General features: G+C 38.3%; 1 protein-coding gene across 22 annotated transcripts in view; it reads right to left on the minus strand.

Moving 5' to 3' along the window:
• MLLT10 (MLLT10 histone lysine methyltransferase DOT1L cofactor) overlaps window positions 1-22,592 on the minus strand; it is a 258,500-nt gene that overhangs the window by 100,475 nt on the left and 135,433 nt on the right. For all 22 annotated transcript variants that reach the window (XR_011499305.1, XM_070501151.1, XM_070501159.1 and 19 more), the window contains one exon: window positions 4,487-4,582. Coding sequence is in view for 21 of the 22 variants with exons in the window: in XM_070501151.1 (XP_070357252.1) it covers window positions 4,487-4,582 (96 nt within the window). In the remaining variant the exon portion in view is untranslated. The remainder of the gene's footprint in view (window positions 1-4,486; window positions 4,583-22,592) is intronic.

Raw genomic sequence — 22,592 nt, forward strand, 5'->3', positions numbered from 1 at the left:
TGTATGTATGTATGTATGTGTATACACACACACACACACACACACACACACACACACACACACACACACACACACACACACACACACAATGGAATACTACTCAGCCGTAAAAAAGACAAAATCATCCCATTCACAACGACTAGAATGGACCTTGAGGGTATTATGTTAAGCAAAATAAGCCACACAGAGAAAGACAAACATCAAATAATTTCACTCATTTGTGGAAGATAAACAAACTTACGGACAAAGAGAATTGTTTAGTGGTTACCAGGGGGAAGGGAGGTGGGAAGAGGTGAAGGGGTACATTTATATGGTATCTGACAAACAATAACGTACAACTGAAATTTCACAATGTTATAAACTATTATGACCACAATAAAAAGAACAAGTAAGTAACAGTTAAAATTAAAAAAAAAAAAAAAAAAGATTGTGGTGAACCAAAGTAAAATGACCGTGTCCTCCTAAAAGGAATCTAGGACTCAAGTCTTCTACCATCCATGCACAGGATCAAGTAAGAGCCCAAACTACTCATCCCTTTCAAACACTCTAAGCCTCACCAGATTATTTCCCTTAAATCTACCAGGATTAATCTAATTATGACTTTGCCCCTGTTCAAATCAGTCACCAAAAGAAATCCCAGACTCCAGGTCAATCGTCACCTACCTCTTTCTTACTCAGCTATGAATATCTCCTATTTTGTCCACACCTTCCATTCCTCCTCAACAGCAGAAACCATTTTCTTCCACTGTACTCTCTGGAACTCAGTATCAAAGAGCGGCTATATAACTCAAACTTTTCTCTAACATTCCCTTGAGCCTCTTGCTCTAACAAAATCCTAGATCACCCCTGAATATCCAGTTCACTCTGCAGCTATCTCAAGTAAATGTCGGCTTTTTTATGCCAACAGCTCTGGTTTCAGTGGGTATGAGGGTGGAGTGGGTTTTCTTGCTCCTCAATTCTAAACCACTCTCTCTAAAGCCCTCCGGGGACAAAATCTCCTATCACCAGACCTTATCACTCACTACAGTGATGTTACAGTGATGATCGATCCCATAGGGCAGGATCTGGCAAAGAACAAGCCCTCCAGCCATCTGCTTGTTTCTGAACAGCTCTAGAGCTAAGAATGATTTTAATGTTTTAAAATGGTTTTAAAAAATTCAAAAAAAGAATTTTTCATGACACGTGAAAATTAGGTAAAATTCAAATTTCCGTGTCCATAATAAAGTGTTATGGGAACACTGCAGCATCCATTTGTTTACAAACTGTCTACGGCTATTTCTGTGCTACAATGGCACAGAGTTGAGTATGAGACAGAGCCTGTATGGCCCACAAACCCTAAAATATTTACTATCTTGCCCCTGAGAGAAAAAGTTAGCACCTACATTAATGTCACTCTCCAACAATACTCCCATTTTACTTCTCTGAGATCTTTTATAGCTTCCAATCTCAGTTCCTAGACAGCCTCTCTTCCAATGATCTTATCTTCAGCCCCTCCACCCCTGAACACATCCTAGACTCTGATATTACTAAATATTTGCAACCCTTCAATAATCTCTATTGCATACATCCTACTCTCTGACTACCTCTCATATTTCCAATTCACTCTCTACTACTCCAACAATCCTTTAATTCTGCCAGGAACTACAATTTATTAACCATTAATTATTAGTGTCCTTCATCCTCTATTGTCCTCACTTCCCTATCTACTGAGCTTAAATATGATTCATCTTTATAACCTCCCTTGCTCTCAACACTTTCACTGTACTCATATGGTAAAATAATAACCTGATTAAGCCACACTCTGCAACCACATGCATACAGGTAAACAAGACTGGGGAAAAATAAAAAGCTGAGCGAACTGGTCACACTTTAAATTCTTGACCATGAACTTCAAGTGGAACCCTGTGGCCACTCAGCAATCACACCACATTTCCCTAGTAAATTTTCTTTCCCATTATTCTAGTTAACTCTCTCATATTTTTTTTTTGTTTTTTTGCTTGAATCTCTACACTCCTCTCTCACCCTCACATCTGATAACTTTGTTCTCACTTCACTGAGAAAACCTAAAGTTACCAGATTTACCACAAATTCCCACCACTACATCTATCTATGCCCAGTGCATACTCCCCCATCTTTTGCCTTCCCTTCTGTTACTAAAGCCAACTTTTCTACTCGACAGTAGATCCCATCCCTTCTCATATTCTTAAGGACATCAATCCAACAATTTCCCTCTCTCTATTGGATCATTCCTCTAGCACACAAATATGCTATTCTCTCTCTCATTTAAAAAGCACCCTTCCTTATCTCTACTTCTCTGACCAGTTATCACCCATTTCTCTGCTCCTGTTTATAAGCAAAGCTCCTCAAAGCAATTATTTATACCCATTGTCTGACTTTTCTCCTATTTTCTCTCAAACCCGTTCTTATCAGCCATTTGCCTCCACCAGTACATTAAAACTGCTCATCAAGGTTGCTAATGATCACCATACGACTAAATACAATGGCTAGTCCTCATATTATTACATGACACAATTTACTTATTTCCTCTTTTCTTTAACTTGGCCTCCAAGCATATCACATCCTCTTGGAATTCTTCCAAACTCTGGCCTCTTCTCACAGTCGTCTTTGCTGGTTGCACCCCAGATCTTTCAACATTGGACCCTGGGGCCTCTGAGAGCCTCTTCTCTTTACCTGCACTCACTCCTCCACTGGTGACTGCATCCACTCTCATGCCTTGAAATAGCTCTATATGCACACAACTCCAAAATTTACATCCAAAGTCTGGACCTCTTTCCTGCATGCCAGATTATGTAGCCAACTGGCTAATCAACATTTCTACTTGGATGTCTAACAAATGTCTCAATCCTAACATATGCAGAACAGCCACCCAAGATGTCCACGTTCTAATCCCTGAAAACTGTGATGTTACAAGGCAAAATGGACTTGGATAATATACTGAAGGTTACAGGCTTTAAAACAGGGAAATTATCCTGGATTTTCCAGGTAGGCACAATCTAATCACATGAACCCTTAAAAGAAGAGAACTTTCTCTGGCCAGAAGCAGAAGAGATGCAGCAGAGAGATTCCAAGTGTGGGAAAGATTCAACACGCCACTGCTGGCTCTGAGATGGGGGGACAGATGTGCAAGGACTGAAGAAAGCCTCTAGGAGCTAACAGCAGACTGTCCTGACAGTCAGCAAGGAAATGGGCTCGTTAGTCCTACAACTGCAAATCCAACCACCTGAATAAGCTTAGCAGATTCTCCCAGATGAGAATCCAAGTTATCCAAGACCTTGATTTCAGCTTTGAGAGACCCAGAGCAGAGAAACCAGCTGAGACCACCCAGACTCCTGGCATACAGAACAGTGAGATAATAGGTTTATATTGTTTTAAACTGCTAAATTTGTGGTAATTTGTTCTGGCAGCAATAGAACACTGGTACCACATCCAAAACTGAATTCCTCATCTTGCCCTCAACCTACCACATCCACAGTCTTTCCCATCTTTGTTAATAACAATTCCATTCCTTCTAGTTCTGGGCCAACACCCTTGGAATCATCTTTGGATCCTGTCTTTTCTCCCACACCTCTGATCTTACCTATAGGAAAGTCATGTGGGTTCTACTTTTAAATGTATTCAGAATCTGATCACCTCTCACTACGTCCACTGTTACCACTATGTCTCTCTAAATTATCTCAGTAACCTCCTAATGACCTCCTTGTTTTCATTCCTGACTCTCTACAGTCTATCCACAATGAAACAGCCAAAGGACCTCTGGCTAGAGGTCCTTACAAAACCTAAGTCACAATATGTGACATTTCAGTTCAGAACCTTCCAAAGGCTCATTTTTCACTCAAACTAAAAAACAAAGTCCTTTCACTGGCTTATATAGCCCCACATGATTGGCCCCTCACCCTGGCCTCATCTCCTACTGCACTCCCCGCCTAGCTTATACTGTCCCAACCACCTGTCCCTGTCTCCATTTGTTTTCATATTAACCACATGATAATAATCGTAATATTTAACATTTACCAAGTAATGCTTACTATGAATCAGACATTGTTCTCATTGCTTTACATGTAATTGTCTCATTTAATTCCAGTAATTATTTCCCCCACTTTACAGATGATGAAACTGAGCTATAAGGAGAGAGGTTAATTAACTTGTCTAAAAGCTCAGTCAGTAAGTGGCAAAGCCAGAATTCAAAGTCATAGGTGGACAAATCCCACTCTATAGTCCAAATTCTTAACCTCAATGCCTCCCCACTTGTTATCCTTACTTAACATTCTTCACAAACAAGTATAGAATAAAGAGAAGGTAGGATGAAGAACTAAGAAATGGGAACTCTAAAGTGCTTATTGTAGGGTTAGAGAGGTGGGAAAAGTTAGAGGGAACTAGGACACTGGGAATGAAAATACTTCTCACGGTTAAAAGTCAGCACATAACTAGTTATTATATAAAACAAAATACGGCACTTAAAACTTACTTTTTCTGTAGTAACAGTCAAAGAAGGAACCAATGCAGGTGATGGTTCTGGTTGCTTCTTGTGTTTTTGTTTATGTTTGTCTTTTTCTTTATATTTCTAAAAATGAAGAGAAGTAAAATTCAATTTAAATCATAACATATACACACACACACAATAAAGATGAGATTCTTTTATAATTTAGTAATTTAAAAAGGTAATGAATCTTGCCAAAAAATAACTTTAAAAATCACTTCTTCTACAACTCAACAAAAAAATCAAACAACCCGATCAAAAAATGGGCAGGAGACAGAACAAACATTTCTCCAGGGAAGATATATGGATGGCCAATAGACACATGGAAAGATACTCATCATCACTAACCATCAGGGAAATGCAAGTCAAAACCACACTAAGATATCACCTTACATCCGCTAGAATGGCAAAAATAACCAAAACAAAAACTAACAAATGTTGGAGAGGTTGTGGAGAAAAAGGAACCCTCATACACTGGTGGTGGGAATGCAAACTGGTGCAGCCACTATGGAAAACAGTATGGACATTTCTCAAAAGATTAAAAATAGAAATACTATATGACCCAGCCATCCCACTACTGGATATCTATCCAAACAACATGAAATCAGCAATTCCAAAAGTCCCATGCACTCCTGTGTTCACTGCAGCATTATTTACAACAGCCAAGACATGGAAGCAACCTAAGTGCCCATCAACTGATGATTGGATAAAGAAGATATGACATATGTACACAATGGAATAACACTCAGCCATAAAAAATGATAAAATTGTCCCATTGACAACAACATGGATGGACCTTGAGGGTATTATGTTAAGTAAAATAAGCCAGATAGAGAAAGACAATCTCTGTATGACTGCACTCATAGGTGGAAGTTAAACACGTAGACAAAGAGAACTGACTGGTGGTTACCAGGGGAAAGGGGGGGTGGGGGGTGGGCACAAAGGGTGAAGTATGCACACGAGTGAAAATGCGAATATATATAAGTCATTATGGAATAATACAGAACTCTGGTCCTATGCGATAGACACATCAAGAAACACATCCTGAGACGAGGACTGCAAATGTTCAGTAGAACAGACTGTGAACAGATTATATTCATATTATTAGCCTGTAAAATAGGAAATCTAATGACTTTCACTAAAGAGATTGGCTGATTTTAATAGATCAATAGAACAAAAGGAAATTCCAGGAAAAGACTCAATCATATATAAATACTTAGCATATGATAAAGAAGGGATTCCAAATCAGCAGTGAAAGACTGAAATCACTTAATAATGGTACTAGAAAACCTGGTAAATCATTTGGGGAAATGTTTCTTATACAAAATAAAACAAAATCCAGATGGATTAAAGAATTAAATAAAAATTAAAATAATTTGAGAGTCTGGAAGATTTCAAAAATCTTTAATTTTAAGGAAGGAAAAACTTTCCTAAGTGTAAAAACAAAGTAAAAAATCAGAAAGGGAAAAGGCAGGTTTAGCTATTCAAATATGAAATACTTCTACATCAGTTTAAAAACCATTAAAAAGCAAAAAACAAACTGAGAAATGAATAAAGTTAACATGTCCCATTTTTAGTGCTGTTTAAATTTTTTATAAATCAGTAAGAAAAAAATACATATATATGCCATAGAACAATGTACAAAGGGCAATTCACAAAGAAATGATCACTAAAGAACAACAGCAGCAAATGTGCAACCCAGCTAATAAAGAGCTAAGATATTTTTCTCTGACCTAGTGATCAAAGCTGTTGTTTTTTAATGATAAGATTCAATGTTGCCCAGGTTATAGTGAAATGAGCACTTGCACACATTACGAGAGAATGTAAATAGGTAAAGGACAAAAAAAAGCAAGAATCAGAAACCATATAAAGGGGCCAGCCCCGTAGCAAGTGGTTAAGTTCATGGGCTCTGCTTCGGCGGCCCAGGGTTTCGCCAGTTCAAATCCTGGACGCAGACATAGCACCACTCATCAAGCCACACGGAGGCAGCATCCCACATCCCACAACTAGAAGGACCTACAACTAAAACTACACAACTATGTACCGGGGGGCTTTGGGGACAAAAAGGAAAAATAAAATCTATAAAAAAAAAAAAAAGAAAGAAAAGAAACCATATAAAGTTCTGCGTGCTGTGCTTCTGTGGTCCAGGTTCGTGGATTTGGATCCTGGGTATAGATATACTCCACTCATCAGCCACACTGTGGAGGCATCCCACATAAAAAGATTAGAGGGAAACTGGCAAGGGATGTTAGCTCAGGGCGAATCTTCCTCACCAAAAAACCAAAAGAATTAGAAACCATAAAAATGTTGTCTGACCTAGTAATTTCTCCTCTAGGAGGTGAACAAAGGTTTAAATACAGTTTATTATACTACTATTTGCAACGAGAAAAAACCTGAAAACAATCTGAATGTCCACGAAGACGTGGTTGAAAAAATTATTATACAACCATATAACGGCCATTAAAATAAGCAAGTTCTGAAGGAATATTTAAGAGATTTAGAAAAATGGTTAAAAATGATATGAGTTTTACTTTAAAAATTTATGCAAGGAGAGAAAACAACCAGAAGGAAATAAACCATACTGGATATTTTTATGTAAAGCCACAGGTCAAGATAACCAGTGTCACTCCAAACTGAATTAGTGTGTATAATTAACAATAAAAATAACCAGAATTGTAGCAGTTTGTAGTTTACAAATATATATAAAACATATATGATCTAATTTAATCCTTAAAACAGCGCTGTGAGGATCTATTTCTATAGATCAGAAAGATCAGAAAGGAATGGCTTAAACAAACACAAAGTGGACTCTTTTATGTATATTCCCCCAAGAAACTTAACTAAAACCTTTTAAAAAGCAGATTTCTAAAAATTGAAAGAAAAAAAAAATAGGTAAGGTACCCATGATGAGAAATTCTAAAACTGAAATTGAAAAGAGTGAGGGAAGGAAGGAAGAGATAAGGAGAGAAAAGTTTAAATTCTAAAGCAGCTTTAGTTCCAGAATGAACTATTTTCCATGTAAAGAAGCTAGGACAATTACATAGGAGTTACATAAGAAAGATCAACTAGTGTTCAAATTGGAATGAGTAAACAAATTGTTAAAGGAAAATTAAAGTACAAGACAATAGAGATAATACTTAAAATAAGCTCATGTCTTCAGATCCAATCTCAGAGTTTTGGAGAGTACACACGTAACCACTAAACCACTGACAGAAATGTTTGGGCTAAATTAGAAAGCGAATTCTGGAAAGAAGGCAATATTGACCTTGAGGTTACTTCTCAGAAGAATATTAGACTAACTTATTGACAAAGGTTTGCTAGCATCAAGGAAAGAATTTCATTATCACTATGTGCCAAGAAGGGTTCATCAGCAAAGCTCAATATTAGAAATTAATATTTAGCCATATTATAAGAAAGAAAATGAATATTAGTTGTTTTAAGATAACTCAATTCTCTGTGTTTGGATTGAGTGAATTTCTAAGTAAGGAAAGAATGCCTACGTCCCAGTAACTCCCAGTGCTTAAAAAGGTAATTCGAAATCACATCAAATCTTTCCACTGTTAATAAGTAAAAAAACAAACGGACAAAACTAGTGAAAGCAACATAGCAAACAACAACCCAACAGCAATCCAAACTGGAGGGATGGCAGGGGTAGACAATAATGCATTCAACAAAAACTGGTGACCAAGCAGAGAAATAGATTTTAGAAACACAGCAGTAATAGCCCTGGACTGAGCTGTAGGATTCAGCTCTTAATCCTTCTTCCGATTCCTTAAAATTCTGAGAATATCACAAAACCCCTCAAATCTGGAGAGAAGTAATATCCTCACACAGCTGAGAGATTAAAATCTAGTACACAACATTTAATCAAGTATTAGAAAAGAGAGCTGAGCCTGGGGTTCCATCAAAAACTGCATACTGCCCTAGCTGAGCTTTTATACTGCAACCTTGCCACTCCCTCTGGCTTCATAAAGAGGCAAAATACGTAGCTCTCCAATCCTACTCTCAAAAATGGTGAGAAGAGATTCAAGAAATTACCTAAATTATAATGGAGCAAATGTCTAAAAAGAGCCTCTCAAACATGAACAAGATGAAAAAAGTTGCACGGCAAAGACACTACAGCCAAAACGTAAACAACATAAAGAGCATGACATGTATAGGAAAACTAAAAACCTTAATCTAGGAGTAAATATAACTCAGCGTAAAGACAGTTCTCAGGGCCTACCTCACATACTAGGGGGCTCCAGAGTTTTATTTTTCCATTGGACAGGGAGCTGAGGCAATCTAGGTGCTGCTGGGACCTTGGTGGGTGGAAGGGACGCTACAGACATTGTTTTGAAGCTGTCTGACTGGCAAACACTGCTCCTACATGGATTGTATGCCGTAGATTAATAATCATAAAAAAGCAAAACTGCCCCCCAAAAAACCCTGCCCCATGCAAATAAAACTTAATTCTTAATTCTAGGTTCAAACAAAGCTCAAGAATGAGATGATAAAACAGAAAAACGTAAAAAAGAAATTCGAGATTACAGAACCAAAGTAACTTAAAAATTAAAACAGAAGTAGTAAATAGAAAGTGCAAGGAAAAGAATATACATCGTTGAAAATAAAAATACTGCTGAAACAAAAACATGAAATGATCACAGTAATGCAAATGAAAAAAATAGCAGATATTAAAGCAATTAGAGAGAAACTCACCTTTTAAGAAAACAAAGATGATCAAACACAAGGATAACTTGTGTCCCTTAAGGTAGACAATCCAACAAATGGAGAACAGAAGATGTATTCAAACATAAAGGTCCATAAAATAAAAATTTTAAAAAAGCATTCTGAAAAGTAGACTATTTACCAGTGAGACTTACTGTAGTCAAACTCAGCAGAATGCAAGGGGTGGGATGGGGGGGGTGGGGGGAGAGTGGGGGTGTGGGGGGGTGGGGGAGTCTTCAGTCCTCTCCACAGCAATATTCTAGGCCCACTGTCTACATTCTCAGGAGAAACAAAGTGTGACCCAATGATACTAAGCACAGCCAAGACATAGTTCAAAACTAAGGCAAGAAGGAAACATTTCCCATTATGAAGGAATTCAGAGAATACAGGTCCTAAGAACTTGCTCTTGAAAAAAGTTACTTGACAATAAAATTCAACCAATTTAAGAGATGACATAAAGAAGTTACTGGAGAAGCTGTGGTAAAAGGACTGGTAATAACCATCTAACAATTTTAAATTAAACAACAAATACCTAAACAACTCTGAGGATTACATTTACAGAAGAGAATGCCACAGACCTGAAAAATGTAACATACAGACCTTTAAAAACAACCAAACTGGACAGCAGGAAACAAGAGGAGCATGGGGATACTATTAGCCTTTAATAGCAGGAGCTCAGTACAGATTTTGAAGCATGTAATTAAAACAAAACATAAAAGTTTGCCCCCCAACAGTAACTACACATAAAGCCCTTCCTTGAAGACAAAGTCCCCCATTTTCTTTGGCTAATCCCGCTCGCATCCTCATAAAGTAGCCCCACAGTCCTGCACAGAGGTGAACACAGGTATGTCTAGTCAATTAAGATAAAACTATTCTCCTTAGCCACTAACTACTTTAGGTCTGGGATGGGTTTAGGTCCGAATAATAAAACAGAAGGGGTAATTTTCTGTGAGAGGCTGGGAATGTCTCTCTCTTAAAAAGGTACTCCCTTCCCACCTAGAGATGCTCAAGTATTAGGCCGTGACCCCTGAACAACTGCAGTGACCTGGCAACTATGCTAGGAAAAGCCACGAGAACCACAAAAACAACAATGCCTGGCCACTGTTGAATGGCTATCGTTAAATTAAACAATCTGAGAAAAGCCTAGCTTCTGAACTTCTTATGCAAAACAAGAAATTTCCTATTGCTTTAGCAATATTCTGTTACAGCTAAAAGCATCCTAACTGGAAAGACAGTCTTACCTCTCAATGATTTTGTTTGTTTTCCTAATCTCTACTATTAAACTTAAAGGTATCTTTAAGGAAACAATATTTCTTGTGGTAAGGAAATTTGTTTTTTCTTTTCTTCTTTTTTTTTTGGTGAGCAAGATTGGCCCTGAGCTAACATCTGTTGCCAATCTTCCTCTTTTTGCTCAAGGAAGATCATCCCTGAGCTAACATCTGTGACAGTCTTCCTCTATTTTGTATGTGGGATGCCACCACAGCATGGCTTAACAAGTGATGTATAGGTCCACACCCAGGATCCAAATCCACGAACCCTGGGGCCAGCTGCCAAAGTGGAGTATGCAAACTGAACCACGTCGTCACTGGGCCAGCCCTAGGAAATTTTACTTTCAGTTCAATGTCACCTATTTTACTTCACTTTCTTTTTCTTCTATAAAGCCAAGAAAATGACCTTAATACATTTTTTAACTTTTTATTAAGATTATACTTTACAACCTTGTGAAATTTCAGTTGTACATTATTGTTAGTGATGTTGTAGGTACACCACTTCACCCTTTGTGCCCTCCCCCCAGACCCCCTTTTCCCTAGTAACCATCAATCAATTCTCTTTGTCTCTATGTTTAACTTCCACCTATGAGTGGAGTCATACAGAGTTCGTCTTTCTCTGTCTGGCTTATTTCACTTAACATAATACCTTCAAGGTCCATCCACACTGTTGTGAATGGGACGATTTTGTCTTTTTTGTGGCTGAGTAGTATTCCATTGTATATATATACCCTATCTTCTTTATCCAATCATCAGTTGATGGGCACTTAGGCTGCTTCCATGTCTTGGCTATTGTAAATAATGCTGCAATGAACATAGGGGTGCATGGGACTTTTGGAATTGCTGATTTCAAGTTCTTTGGATAGATACCCAGTAGTGGGATGGCTGGGTCCTAAGGTATTTCTATCTCTAATTTTTTGAGAAATCTCCATACTGTTTTCCATAGTGGCTGCACCAGTTTGCATTCTGACTTTAATATTTTTTAAAAAGTTAGCATTACATCATTTAACAAAATAATTTTTATCTAACCATCCTTTTAATCTATGTGTGTGCGTATATATATATATATATATATGTATAAAAAAGAAAACATCTGGAATGTTTATTCCTTAGTAGTACTGATGGATACTCCTGGATGGTGAATTCTGGAGTACAGTTTTTTTTAATTAACTTGTATTTTTAAAAAATGTTCTGCCTTGTTTGAATTTTTAATAATTGAATACGGCTTAACAGAAAGAACAGGCTAAAATGAGGTAGAGACAGCTAGCTATTCACCAAACCCATTTCTTTTTCTTACTCAGAATATGACTAGACATTTCCCAGTTTCCTATGCAGTTAGATGTGGCCATTTAACTGGATTCTAGGCAAATGCAATCTGAATGAAAAATGATGTGTGTCACCTCTAGGCCTGGTCCTTAAAAGTCACAACTATTTAGTGTCCATGCTCCTTCCTCATCCAGAGATCAATGCAAATGAGCATGGCAGCCTTGGAAGCAACACTGAAAAGAAGGCTGAGTCAAAGGGAAGGAAGCTAAGTTCCTGGTCCATGGCTTGGAAGAAAACTGTCTGCCAATCAAGAACACTTGTTTTAGACTTCACTGTGAATGAAAACTAAACACTGTATTAAGCCACTCTTAATTTGAGAATTATTATGTGTCGGGAGACAATTCTATGTGAGTCTACTGTTTCTGCATGTCTTGCAAGTGAGGCAATGACTTGCCCATTGTTCTGGACTATCTTTTCAAGTTTGTTTATATAATGAACAGACTTAGAAGACAGAGTGTCTGCCTTAAGACTAAAGGGCAGCCATGCTTACCACCCACTGCAAAAGATTCAAGTGCCCTAAGCTCAGGGTTCCTCTACAGCAATGCAAAAGACTGCATGAGCAGATGTCATCTGGCCCTCTTTGTGTTGCCCTTTGGAAACCGGGTCTCTACTGCTATCACACTAACTAATAAACTGTCCTTCATCTCTTACCCAGAATTCTCCTGTCTCCTAAGTAGTTACCTTACAAGTAGGGTAAAAACCACAGACCTCTTTCACCATTCTTGACAGTCTGATGGTGAGAATGTGATACTGTCAGAGACACGGCTTTCTGGAAGAGGAAGGATAAGGGCCTCGCAGACCAATTAATGGGATTTGAGGCAAGTCTATGGGAATGGGTAAGAAACATATTGAGCAAATTGTATGGTCAATCAGGCAGTAAATGGTCCTTCATTTTATTGCTTGATAATGAGGAGGAATTGAGGACATGGTTGCAGGCTGAATACTAGAAAATACATTCTAAGAGAGTTGCCCAAATGATGTTCTGGTGGTTCTAAACCTCCTCCAGGTAAGAGGACTTCCTCACCAATCTGACAGGAAGTTTCAGTTCCATCCCAGTGTAATAAATAGTACTAAGATTCATCCTCCGTGGACAGAAGGTTCCAATCCTTTTCAGATAACAGCTACAGAGACACTTATCTATACTGCACGTGAAAGGAGAGAAACTAACAAGCAACCACTATGGGCAGAAACCAAGTAAAGCTTAGGAACTCTGACCCACTTCCTTCATCTTTAAAGCCAGCAATGTTGCAACTCTCAGATCATTCTTCCATAGTCATATCTCCCTGAGTCTCTTCTGCTGCCTCCTTCTTTCACTTTTAAGGACCCTTGTGATTACATTGTGCCCACTGGATAATGTAAGATAATCTCCCTATCTCAAGGTCCTTTATTTACTTATATTTGCAAAGTGCCTTTTGCCGTGTAAGGTAACATATTTATAGATTCTGGAGATTAAGACTTGGATATCTTTGGGTGCTATTATTTCACCTACCACAGAAGTATTGTCTGGCACTGTGAGAATGGCCTGAGTTCTACCTCATAGTGCAGTGATGACATGCATTTTTGGATCAGTTTAGTAGGAGTGAGGTTAAATAGCTGCAGCAACCCAGTGGATACCGTTGGGTTTCAGCTTAGTTGAACTGTCTGAATCAAGCCCAGCGCTCAGGGAAAGCTCTGTGAGTTGACGTCCACATTAAGCCAACAGCTTTGCATCACGTGGTGGTGGAAGTAGCTGCCACTTTTTAATGTAAAGCTGAGATGCTGCTGGAGCCAAAAGCCAGTTGCGATCTTGAATATACCATTTCCATTTGACAAGTGAGGAATTTTGGGCCCTTCCCACATCATTAGTTGTTAAGTCTGACTTAATGTTAGCTGGCTTAGGCTGGAGAGTTACAAAGCCTCCATGGGTCAGGTGTTTAGTTTTGACAAGAGCCCACTGGCAAGCTAATAACTGCTTTTCAGAAAGGGATGCACCTGATAGCTGTGTCAGGGAGGTCGCAAGTTGAAAACCCCAGTGGGGGCCTCTGGCTGGAGGCTCTTTGCCAGAGGCTCAAATTGGCAAAATTATCAGTCACAGAAACTTGTAGCTCAAATGTGTAATGAGGATGTGGGGCCCTAAAGGTAGAGAGTGTCTATAGCTTGTTGTACAGATTTTAGTACAACATGTTGGTTTGGGCTCCTCTCAAAGAATGCATATTTGCAGGATAGCTGATATAAAAGACCAAGTAGAATATCAAAGGGAGTCACATAGAGCCTTTAATATCGGCCTCCTTTTTGATGATGGGGGTCTGAAGAGATCTGCCAGAGGGATCAGACATTGTAAATCTGCTCACATAGTTCCAAGAAACTGTACTTGGTGAGCAGCTCCCTGGATTTTATTGGGGTTTTCCAGCCAGCCCTGTTGAGAGAAGTGTGATAACATCGCAGTCAGAGCTGTTGAGACTGATGTTACTACTGACTTACCAAGCAACAGTGAAAGCTTTGGAAATCAGACAACAGAGGCACTTGCACTCAATCCTGACATACGTATTGGTAGCAAATGGCAAGGGAATTTTGCTTCTCCTGGAAGCACTACAAACTTATATTGGAGGCCTTGCAACCTGCATATGAACTGATCTTGATCCTTGGGTGTGAATGGTATAGCAAAGATGCCGTTGGCAATGTCCAAGACAAGTACAAGTACCATCAATTTGTGTACTGGGTTTAGTCTGTAACAGCTGTGGCTATAAGAGCAATAATTAAACTCACTTGACAGTAATTCACTATAAGCCTCCAGCTCCCGTTAACCGCTTTTCACTGGCCTTACAGGGCTTTTGTGTTGAGATAGCGCATCTCTTACTACCCCTGCTACTTTAAGTTCTTAATCAAGGTTGAGGTTTCCCTTTGTCCCCATCTATTCATCTATTGTGTTTTCACTGGAAAGGGAAGTGGTTGGGAAGGGAAGGGGAGCAAATTTATATGTCCTATTAGCACCCCCTGCCTCACTGGGGGAATACTCTGGCACTCACGGGATGGGTAATGATAAGCATATAACACAGAGGTTTGCAACCTTTTTCTGCAAAGAACCAGATAGTAAATGTTTTAGGCTTTGCAGACCCCCATACAGTCTCTGCTACATATTCTTCCTTTTTTTAAAAAAAGCTCTTTGAAAATGTAAAAATCATTGCTAGCTTGGGTGCCATAGTTTGCTGACTGCTGTATAACACGTCATTTCCTACTACATCTTCGGATGTATAAGCAGTAACAAAAGTACAGTTAGTTGCCGAAAGGCCTGGCCTACAAAGTCATGTTAGCTTTCTTACCCCACTGTTAATCTGTCCACTGAATCCTGGTGCCTTTTTCTTCCATGGGTGTAGGTAGGATAGTGATAGAGCCATAAAAATTTGTGTCTCTCCTCTCTCCAAATTCCCCACCATACTTGGATGGGTGCATATGGCCATTGATTCCTCCTTGGGATAGGGAAACCTCATCTCCATCTCTAATATTTTTCTTCTTAAAGCAACTGTGGTCGCCTTCAAGGGTGAGGAGGTTGAGTAAGATTTAGAGATTGTGGGTGTAGAAAGTGGCTCCACACCATTAAATGAGTCTTTGTATTTACTTTCAATTGCAAAGGGCATGATGGCTGTTTGTGCGTCAACCAAATAAATTTCCCATTTTTTCAGCACTCATAATGCTCTATATTGTGATGTCCTCATGGGTGACACCATTTATTTCAGCCCTGAGAACCCCTTGACTCAGCAGCCAGTTTGTACCCTCTGGTTGACTGGATCTAGGCTCACACAGCAGGGACCTGTTTTGGAGAGCTTGCCTTAATCTGGGACCTCTGTTACCCCATTACTAAGATAACCTCTCAGGTTTTCATCTAGTTTCGGTAGCTGCTAGTTTCATAAGGGTTGGGAGAATTTTTCAGGGTGGCAGTGCTGGCTGGTTGTAAGAATTTATCTAGATTTCTCATTTTCCAGTGGGTCACCTTTATCACATTGTAAATGCTTTATTAACATTGGAAAGCCAATCTGGGGCATTAAGAGCCTGAATATTATTTAAGATCTCAACTATAATTTCCCATGGGAGTTGGTCTATCTCTGGGAAATCTCCCTAGAAGACCAAAGCTGCCTTCTCACAACCAGGACTCACTGCAAAAACCTTTGAGATCTTTTACTGTCATCCGTAAATGAATTTGAAGTTTGCAGGGTAACTGCAAGAGGTGTTGAACTATAAGACAGCTGAGCTGTTGCCATTCCTCCTTAACATACGTTAAGGGGCCAGTCCGGTGATGCAGCGATTAAGGGCGCACGTTCCACTTCGACGGCCTGGGGTTTACGGATTCGGATCTTGGGTGCGGACATGGTACTGCTTGGCACGCCATGCTGTGGTAGGCGTCCCATGTATAAAGGAGAGGAAGATGGGCATGATGTTAGCTCAGGGCTAGTCTTCCTGAGCAATAAGAGGAGGATTGGTGGCAGTTAGCTCAGGGCTAATCTTCCTCAAAAAAAAAAAAAAGGTGTTAAGTGCCCCACCCCCTCATCTCACAGAGCTTTCCCTGAGCGCTGGGCTTGATTCAGACAGTTCAACTAAGCTGAAACCCAACGGTATCCACTGGGTTGCTGCAGCTATTTAACCTCACTACCTACAAATTGATCCAAAAATGCATGTCATCACTGCACTATGAGGTAGAACTCAGGCCATTCTCACAGTGCCAGACAATACTTCTGTGGTAGGTGAAATAATAGTACCCAAAGATATCCAAGTCTTAATCTCCAGAATCTATAAATATGTTACCTTACACGGCAAAAGGCACTTTGCAAATATAAGTAAATAAAGGACCTTGAGATAGGGAGATTATCTTACATTATCCAGTGGGCACAATGTAATCACAAGAGTCCTTAAAAGTGAAAGAAGGAGGCAGCAGAAGAGACTCAGGGAGATATGACTATGGAAGAACGATCTGAGAGTTGCAACATTGCTGGCTTTAAAGATGAAGGAAGTGGGTCACAAAGAAACGAATGTGGTTATACTGTAGAGTTGGAAAAGTTAAGGAAACAAACTATGCAAACACACAAAGGAATTAATAATAAGTGATTTAATAATCACTTTAACTTCTCTCTGCCTGATCAACAAGTATATCTATTTTCAACATTTAATACTAAAGCTTTTTCTTCCTCTAGGGATAAAAGTCCTCATCAGCCCTTCTCAACAGAGAGTGTCCCTTTTCACGACTTCAGCAAAGACTTCTTACTCCATTAACATCTCTTGCTCCAGCTTCATATTCCTATTTGCCTATAAATGTATATGTAACTACTACGTTATATTCAATTCAAATAAAATTAGAATTTCTCCCAAATCAGTTCTTAATTACTCAAAAGTTGTCAACAACACTATCTCTATTCCATTACCCTCACACTTAAAACTCTAGGTTTGTAAAAAAGTAAGCATTTTACATGGTTTCACTGTGTTCAAGAAACAGGAAGAACAGGAAGAACAGTAGGGTACAAAAGATAGGGATCAGCTTTGAGACACACAGCCTGGCAGTAAGACATATACTAATGACAACTAGCAGTATAGAGGTGAAATGAAAAAAGAAGAAAATCATGTAAAAGATATCCAAACCAAGAGCTACAGTGTGAGCGATACAAGACAGACAAAGTGCAGCTTCATCAGAAAGCTAGAACTAAGGAAGTGCTGGATGTGCACTGAGATGGAAATAAGAAAAGAGAAAAATGAAGACTGAAGAAAATCAATGTTTGACAGAATAACTGGAGCATGAAAAAAACCCAAAAAACCCCAAAATTTGCAATCCATATATCTGATAAGGGGTTAATATCCAAAATATACAAAGAACTCATACATTTCAACAACAAATAAACAACCCAATTAACAAAGGGCAAAAGATCTGAACAGACATTTCTCCAAAGAACATATACAGATGGTCAACAGGTACACGAAAAGATGTTCAACATTATTAACTATCAGGGAAATGCAAATCAAAACTACAATGAGATATCACCTCACTCCTGTCAGAACGGCTATAATTAACAAGACAGGAAACAACAAGTGTTGGAGAGGATGTGGAGAGAAGGGAACCTTCATAAGGGCTGGTGGGAGTACACACTGGTGCAACCACTATGGAAAACAGTAGGGAGATTCCTCAAAAAATTAAGAATAGACCTACCATATGATCCAGCTATTCCACTGCTGGGTATTTTTCCAAAGAACACGAAAACACAAACGCATAAAGGTACAGGCACCCCCCTGTTCACTGCAGCCTCATTCACAATAGCCAAGACTTGGAAGCAACCTGGGTGCCCATCAAAGGATGACTAGATTAAAGAAGATGTGGTATCTATACACAATGGAATACTACTCAGCCATAAGAAATGATGAAATTCAGCCACTTTGTGACAACATGCATGGACCTTGAGGGTATTATGCTAAATGAAGTAAGTCAGAGAGAAAAAGTCAAATACCATATGATCTCACTTATAATGTAGAAGATAAAAACAATGATGAAAACACACAAAAACAGAGATTGGACTGGCGGTTACCAGAGGGGAAGGGTGAAGTGTGGAGGGTGAACAGGGTAATTAGACACATGTGTGGTGATGGATGGTAATTAGTCTTTGGGTGGTGTACATGATGTAATCTACAAAGAAATCAAAACACATAATGATGTACACCTGAAATTTATATAATGTTATAAACCAAGGTTATTGCAATAAAAATATATAAATAAAAACATATTTCAGAGTCAAATAGATTAATTAATTGATAACTCTATACTAAAAAAAAAACTGGTCTAGACTCTTCAAAAATGTCAACGTCATGAGAGGCAGACTGAGATTAAAGGGGACTAAAAGACACAAGCACTAAATGCAATGGTTAATACCTGATTGAATCCCGCATCAATTTCCTTTTAAAGCAGCTACGAAGGATATTACTGAGACAACCAGGAGATATTTGCATATGGATTGTACACTAAATAGTGGTAGTAGTATATTAATGTTAAGTTTCCTAAGTAAGATAACTACACTCTAGCAATGCAGAAGTATGTCCTTCTCAGAAGATACATGCTTAACCATTTAGAGATGAAGTGTCACAATGTGAGCAAGTAATTCTCAAATGGCCATAAACAGATTTTTTCAATGTCTATATATTTTATGTATATGTATAAGGATGAAGATAAATCAAATGTGGTAAAATGTGAAAAACTGTTGAATCCAGGTTAAACATATACAGTTGTTCTTTGTATTGCTCACATAAATTTCCTATACTATTAAAATCTTTTAAAATAAAAAGGTGAAAATAAACTAATTATGGTATAACCATAATTGTTAACACTTTGGTAAATTTTCTTCCAGGTTTCTACATAAAAATCCTAAGCAAAATTGGGATTATACTAAATATACACTTTCGTATACTGCATTTTTCACTTATATTAAAAATCCCTTTGCACATCATTTGTCTTCTAAATCATAATTTTAACTGTAATAATATTAACTAACACTAAGATGCTATTGAGTTTTCTGCCTAGACAACCAGATTTTCAAGAAGTACTTTACTATGTGCCAAGGCATTTTACATATATTAAATTTAATTTTTACAACAACCCTATGAGGTTAGGTACTAATATCACCTTGATACAATGAGGAAACTGGGGCACAACATAATATCGCATTCTACTGATGTGCCAAAACTTTTTGTCTAGTATGGGCCATTTACATCATTTCTAAATGTCAGCTACTATAAACGGCTAAATAGTGACAAATAACAAAAATCTTAAAGTTTATATCTAATACTTATTAGGTAAAATGACAGAAACTTTCAGTTTCCTTGTCATGCCATATTTAACGGATTCTAAGAAACTTATTTAAATCTCTAAAATTTGGGTGTATATTACAACAATCCTGTGTCCTCTTGGCATCCTTTTTTCTTTCTTAGAGGTACGTAAAATAAAGATGCATCTTACAATGAGTGGTAAATCAGATTAGATGAAACATAGTAGTTAAACAGCTTTTCAAAAAAGTCACACTTATTAACACTCATTGCTTGTAGCTACACTTCTGAAATATACAAAAGAAAAATCATATGCAAAGAGCACAGAAGTTTAAAAATATAAACTGGGCTCTCTCACTATTAATGCCCCCAAATATACAACTTTGAACGAACTGCTTAATGTCAATGTGACTCTGCAGATTTTCAATTTCTGGTTTTTTCCTTAGGAATTGAGCATGATGTCTTGAATTCAGTAGATGCTTCATAAACATTTATCAAATTCAATTAAATATTCATGTCCCTATTTATTCATCTATGAAAAAGGAAACTAAACTAGATAACAAATATATTAACAAATATTTGTATTATTAATGGAAAACAATTTGTTATAGTCACTTAATCTCCATAATGCTATGATTTTAGATAGCTGGAATGGAACACTAAAGACCTAAATGAATTTAAGCATTTGAGTCTTTACATTATGTGCAATCTCAACCTTACAAAAGATAATAACTCTGTTGAATAAAGAAGTTAGCCCTTGGTCAAATCGACTAATTGTAAAATTTCATTTCACGGACATGCCATTTAATCTACGCACTGTATTCATGTTTGTCTTCAATATTTGAATTCAAGCAAAATTTCAAAAAGGCTATTCACATCTACTTGTAACTTTCATTTTTTATTCTCTTTTGACAAAGTATCTATCCCTTCTGAGTTAAAAGCTCTTCATAAATCTCTTCTCCCAAACAATAATCAGTCCAAAAGAGAACTTCTTGGAACAAAGTAAAGGATTCATAAGAGATTCTATGATTAGCATTCTTTTTAGAACATGTGAGGGCCAGCCTGGTGGCACAGTGGTTAAGTTCACACGTTCCACTTTGGCGGCCCAGGGTTTGCCGGTTAGGATCCTGGGTGAGGACCTATACACCACTTTCAACCCAGGCTGTGGCAGACGTCCCACATATCAAATAGAGGAAGATGGGCACAGATGTTAGCTCAGGGCCAGTCTTCGCCAGAAAAAAAGAGGAAGGTTGGTGGTGGATGTTAGCTCAGGGCTAATCTTCCTCAAAAAAAAAAAAAAAAAAAAAAAGAACAAGTGAAAACTTCACCATTTGTACCAATACAAAAAAAATTCAATTTGTAATACATCTGATTTGTCTAACTTTTAAAGAAATGTGATTATTAAACCTCCAAGTAAAAGCTAGAAAAATTTATGAAAAAAAAATCCATGGACTTTGGAGTCAGGCATACTTGGTCTTTAATCCTGGCTCTGTCATTTATTAATGTATATCTCTTGTTTTTGTCTGTCCACTATTTTTCTTTAGATAACTCTTCCTACTCCATATGATCTTGATAAGACCTTCAATCACAGTATCCCAACATCCCTGACCACAACAGTGGATGTGTTACCCAGATAAAGACAATACAGTCCCCAAACATCCTCAATTCCAATGGCTCTCACTTAAATTCTCCTTCAGTATGCCTACAATTACATCTTGTGCCAAAAATCATGAAGGCTCTACGATCTTACCATACTTGCAAGCTAATAAGTTAGGCCACCAGTTTTAGGGATGCTGGAGGAAGATACAAGACTGCTGGGTTGGACACGAGGGCTTTATTACCCATAGGAACAGCAGTGGCCAGAGCGTCAGCATTTGCACCAACTCTGACAGGATGAGCTGAAGGGGGCCAGATGACACTTGCACACACACTGGGTTTCATTACATGAGAGGAACCTTGGGCTTACGGAACCCAATTCTGAACAGTAAGCATGCCTGCCAATTATCCCCGAAAGAGATACTATCTATCTTCCCTGGCTGTAAGAAAATCTGCCCTTTGCTCTGGATGATGGTGCCTCCATTTTCCAAGGCTTTTCATTATACAAACAACTTTGAAAAGATAATCTGAAACAAAGGCAGTCAGGGCCTCTACTTACAAGGTGTATTCATATGTGAGAGACCCATGAATTGTCTCCCAATAACTGATGCCAAAACACTCTGAAACATTAAACCACCACAATCTATTCTTTCTCCATAACCTTGCCGTTGATTCACACTCTTATTTGTTCTTGGACCTCACTGAGTCGCTCTAGGCCCTTGCTCCAACATTTCCTCCAAATCCCTATACCCTCAATTCTCTAGTTTCACTTGCATCTATTATCCAACCTTGATCTCATGATCTACTGTTTGAAACATTTTTATTTCCTTACCCTCCTCTGCTTCTTTTTGGTTTTCTTACCCTTATACCCAATCTGCCTAAGCTATCTCTCCCTTCTGCCCACACCTACTTTCTCTGCTGCTCTCCAGGTGACCAAGTTATTCACCTATGCGCCCCTTTTCTTCCTTCCCCCGCAAAACAGGGAGGGACAGAGTGTTTTTCTTGTCTGTTACTACACTTTAATCTCACATATTCCTCCCGTTATTGCCCTATTCCTCTCCTCTCCTTCATATCTTAGGTTTTTAGAAGAGTTAAGTACTCTCACTATCTACACTTCCTCATACTACTCTATTCATCTACCAATTTCAATTAGCTTCTCCTCTTACTACACTGAAACTCCTTCTCAACAACTTCTTTAACATTAATTCCAAAGGACATGTATTTATCTTCCTATTATTTGATATTTCATATGCATCTAACACTGCTGAGCACTGACCCTCCTTCTTGAAATATCCACTTCCCCTGGATTCGAAAATACCAATCTCTCCTAATTTTCTTCCTGTATTTATAGCTACTTCTTGATTCCTTTGTAGACTCCTCCCTTGCCCATTACTGATGAAGTAAAAAAGGGAGAAAGGGAAGAAAGCTCT

This window comes from Equus asinus, chromosome 29 (assembly GCF_041296235.1).
Source record: "Equus asinus isolate D_3611 breed Donkey chromosome 29, EquAss-T2T_v2, whole genome shotgun sequence".
In the NCBI taxonomy this organism is placed as follows: domain Eukaryota; kingdom Metazoa; phylum Chordata; class Mammalia; order Perissodactyla; family Equidae; genus Equus; species Equus asinus.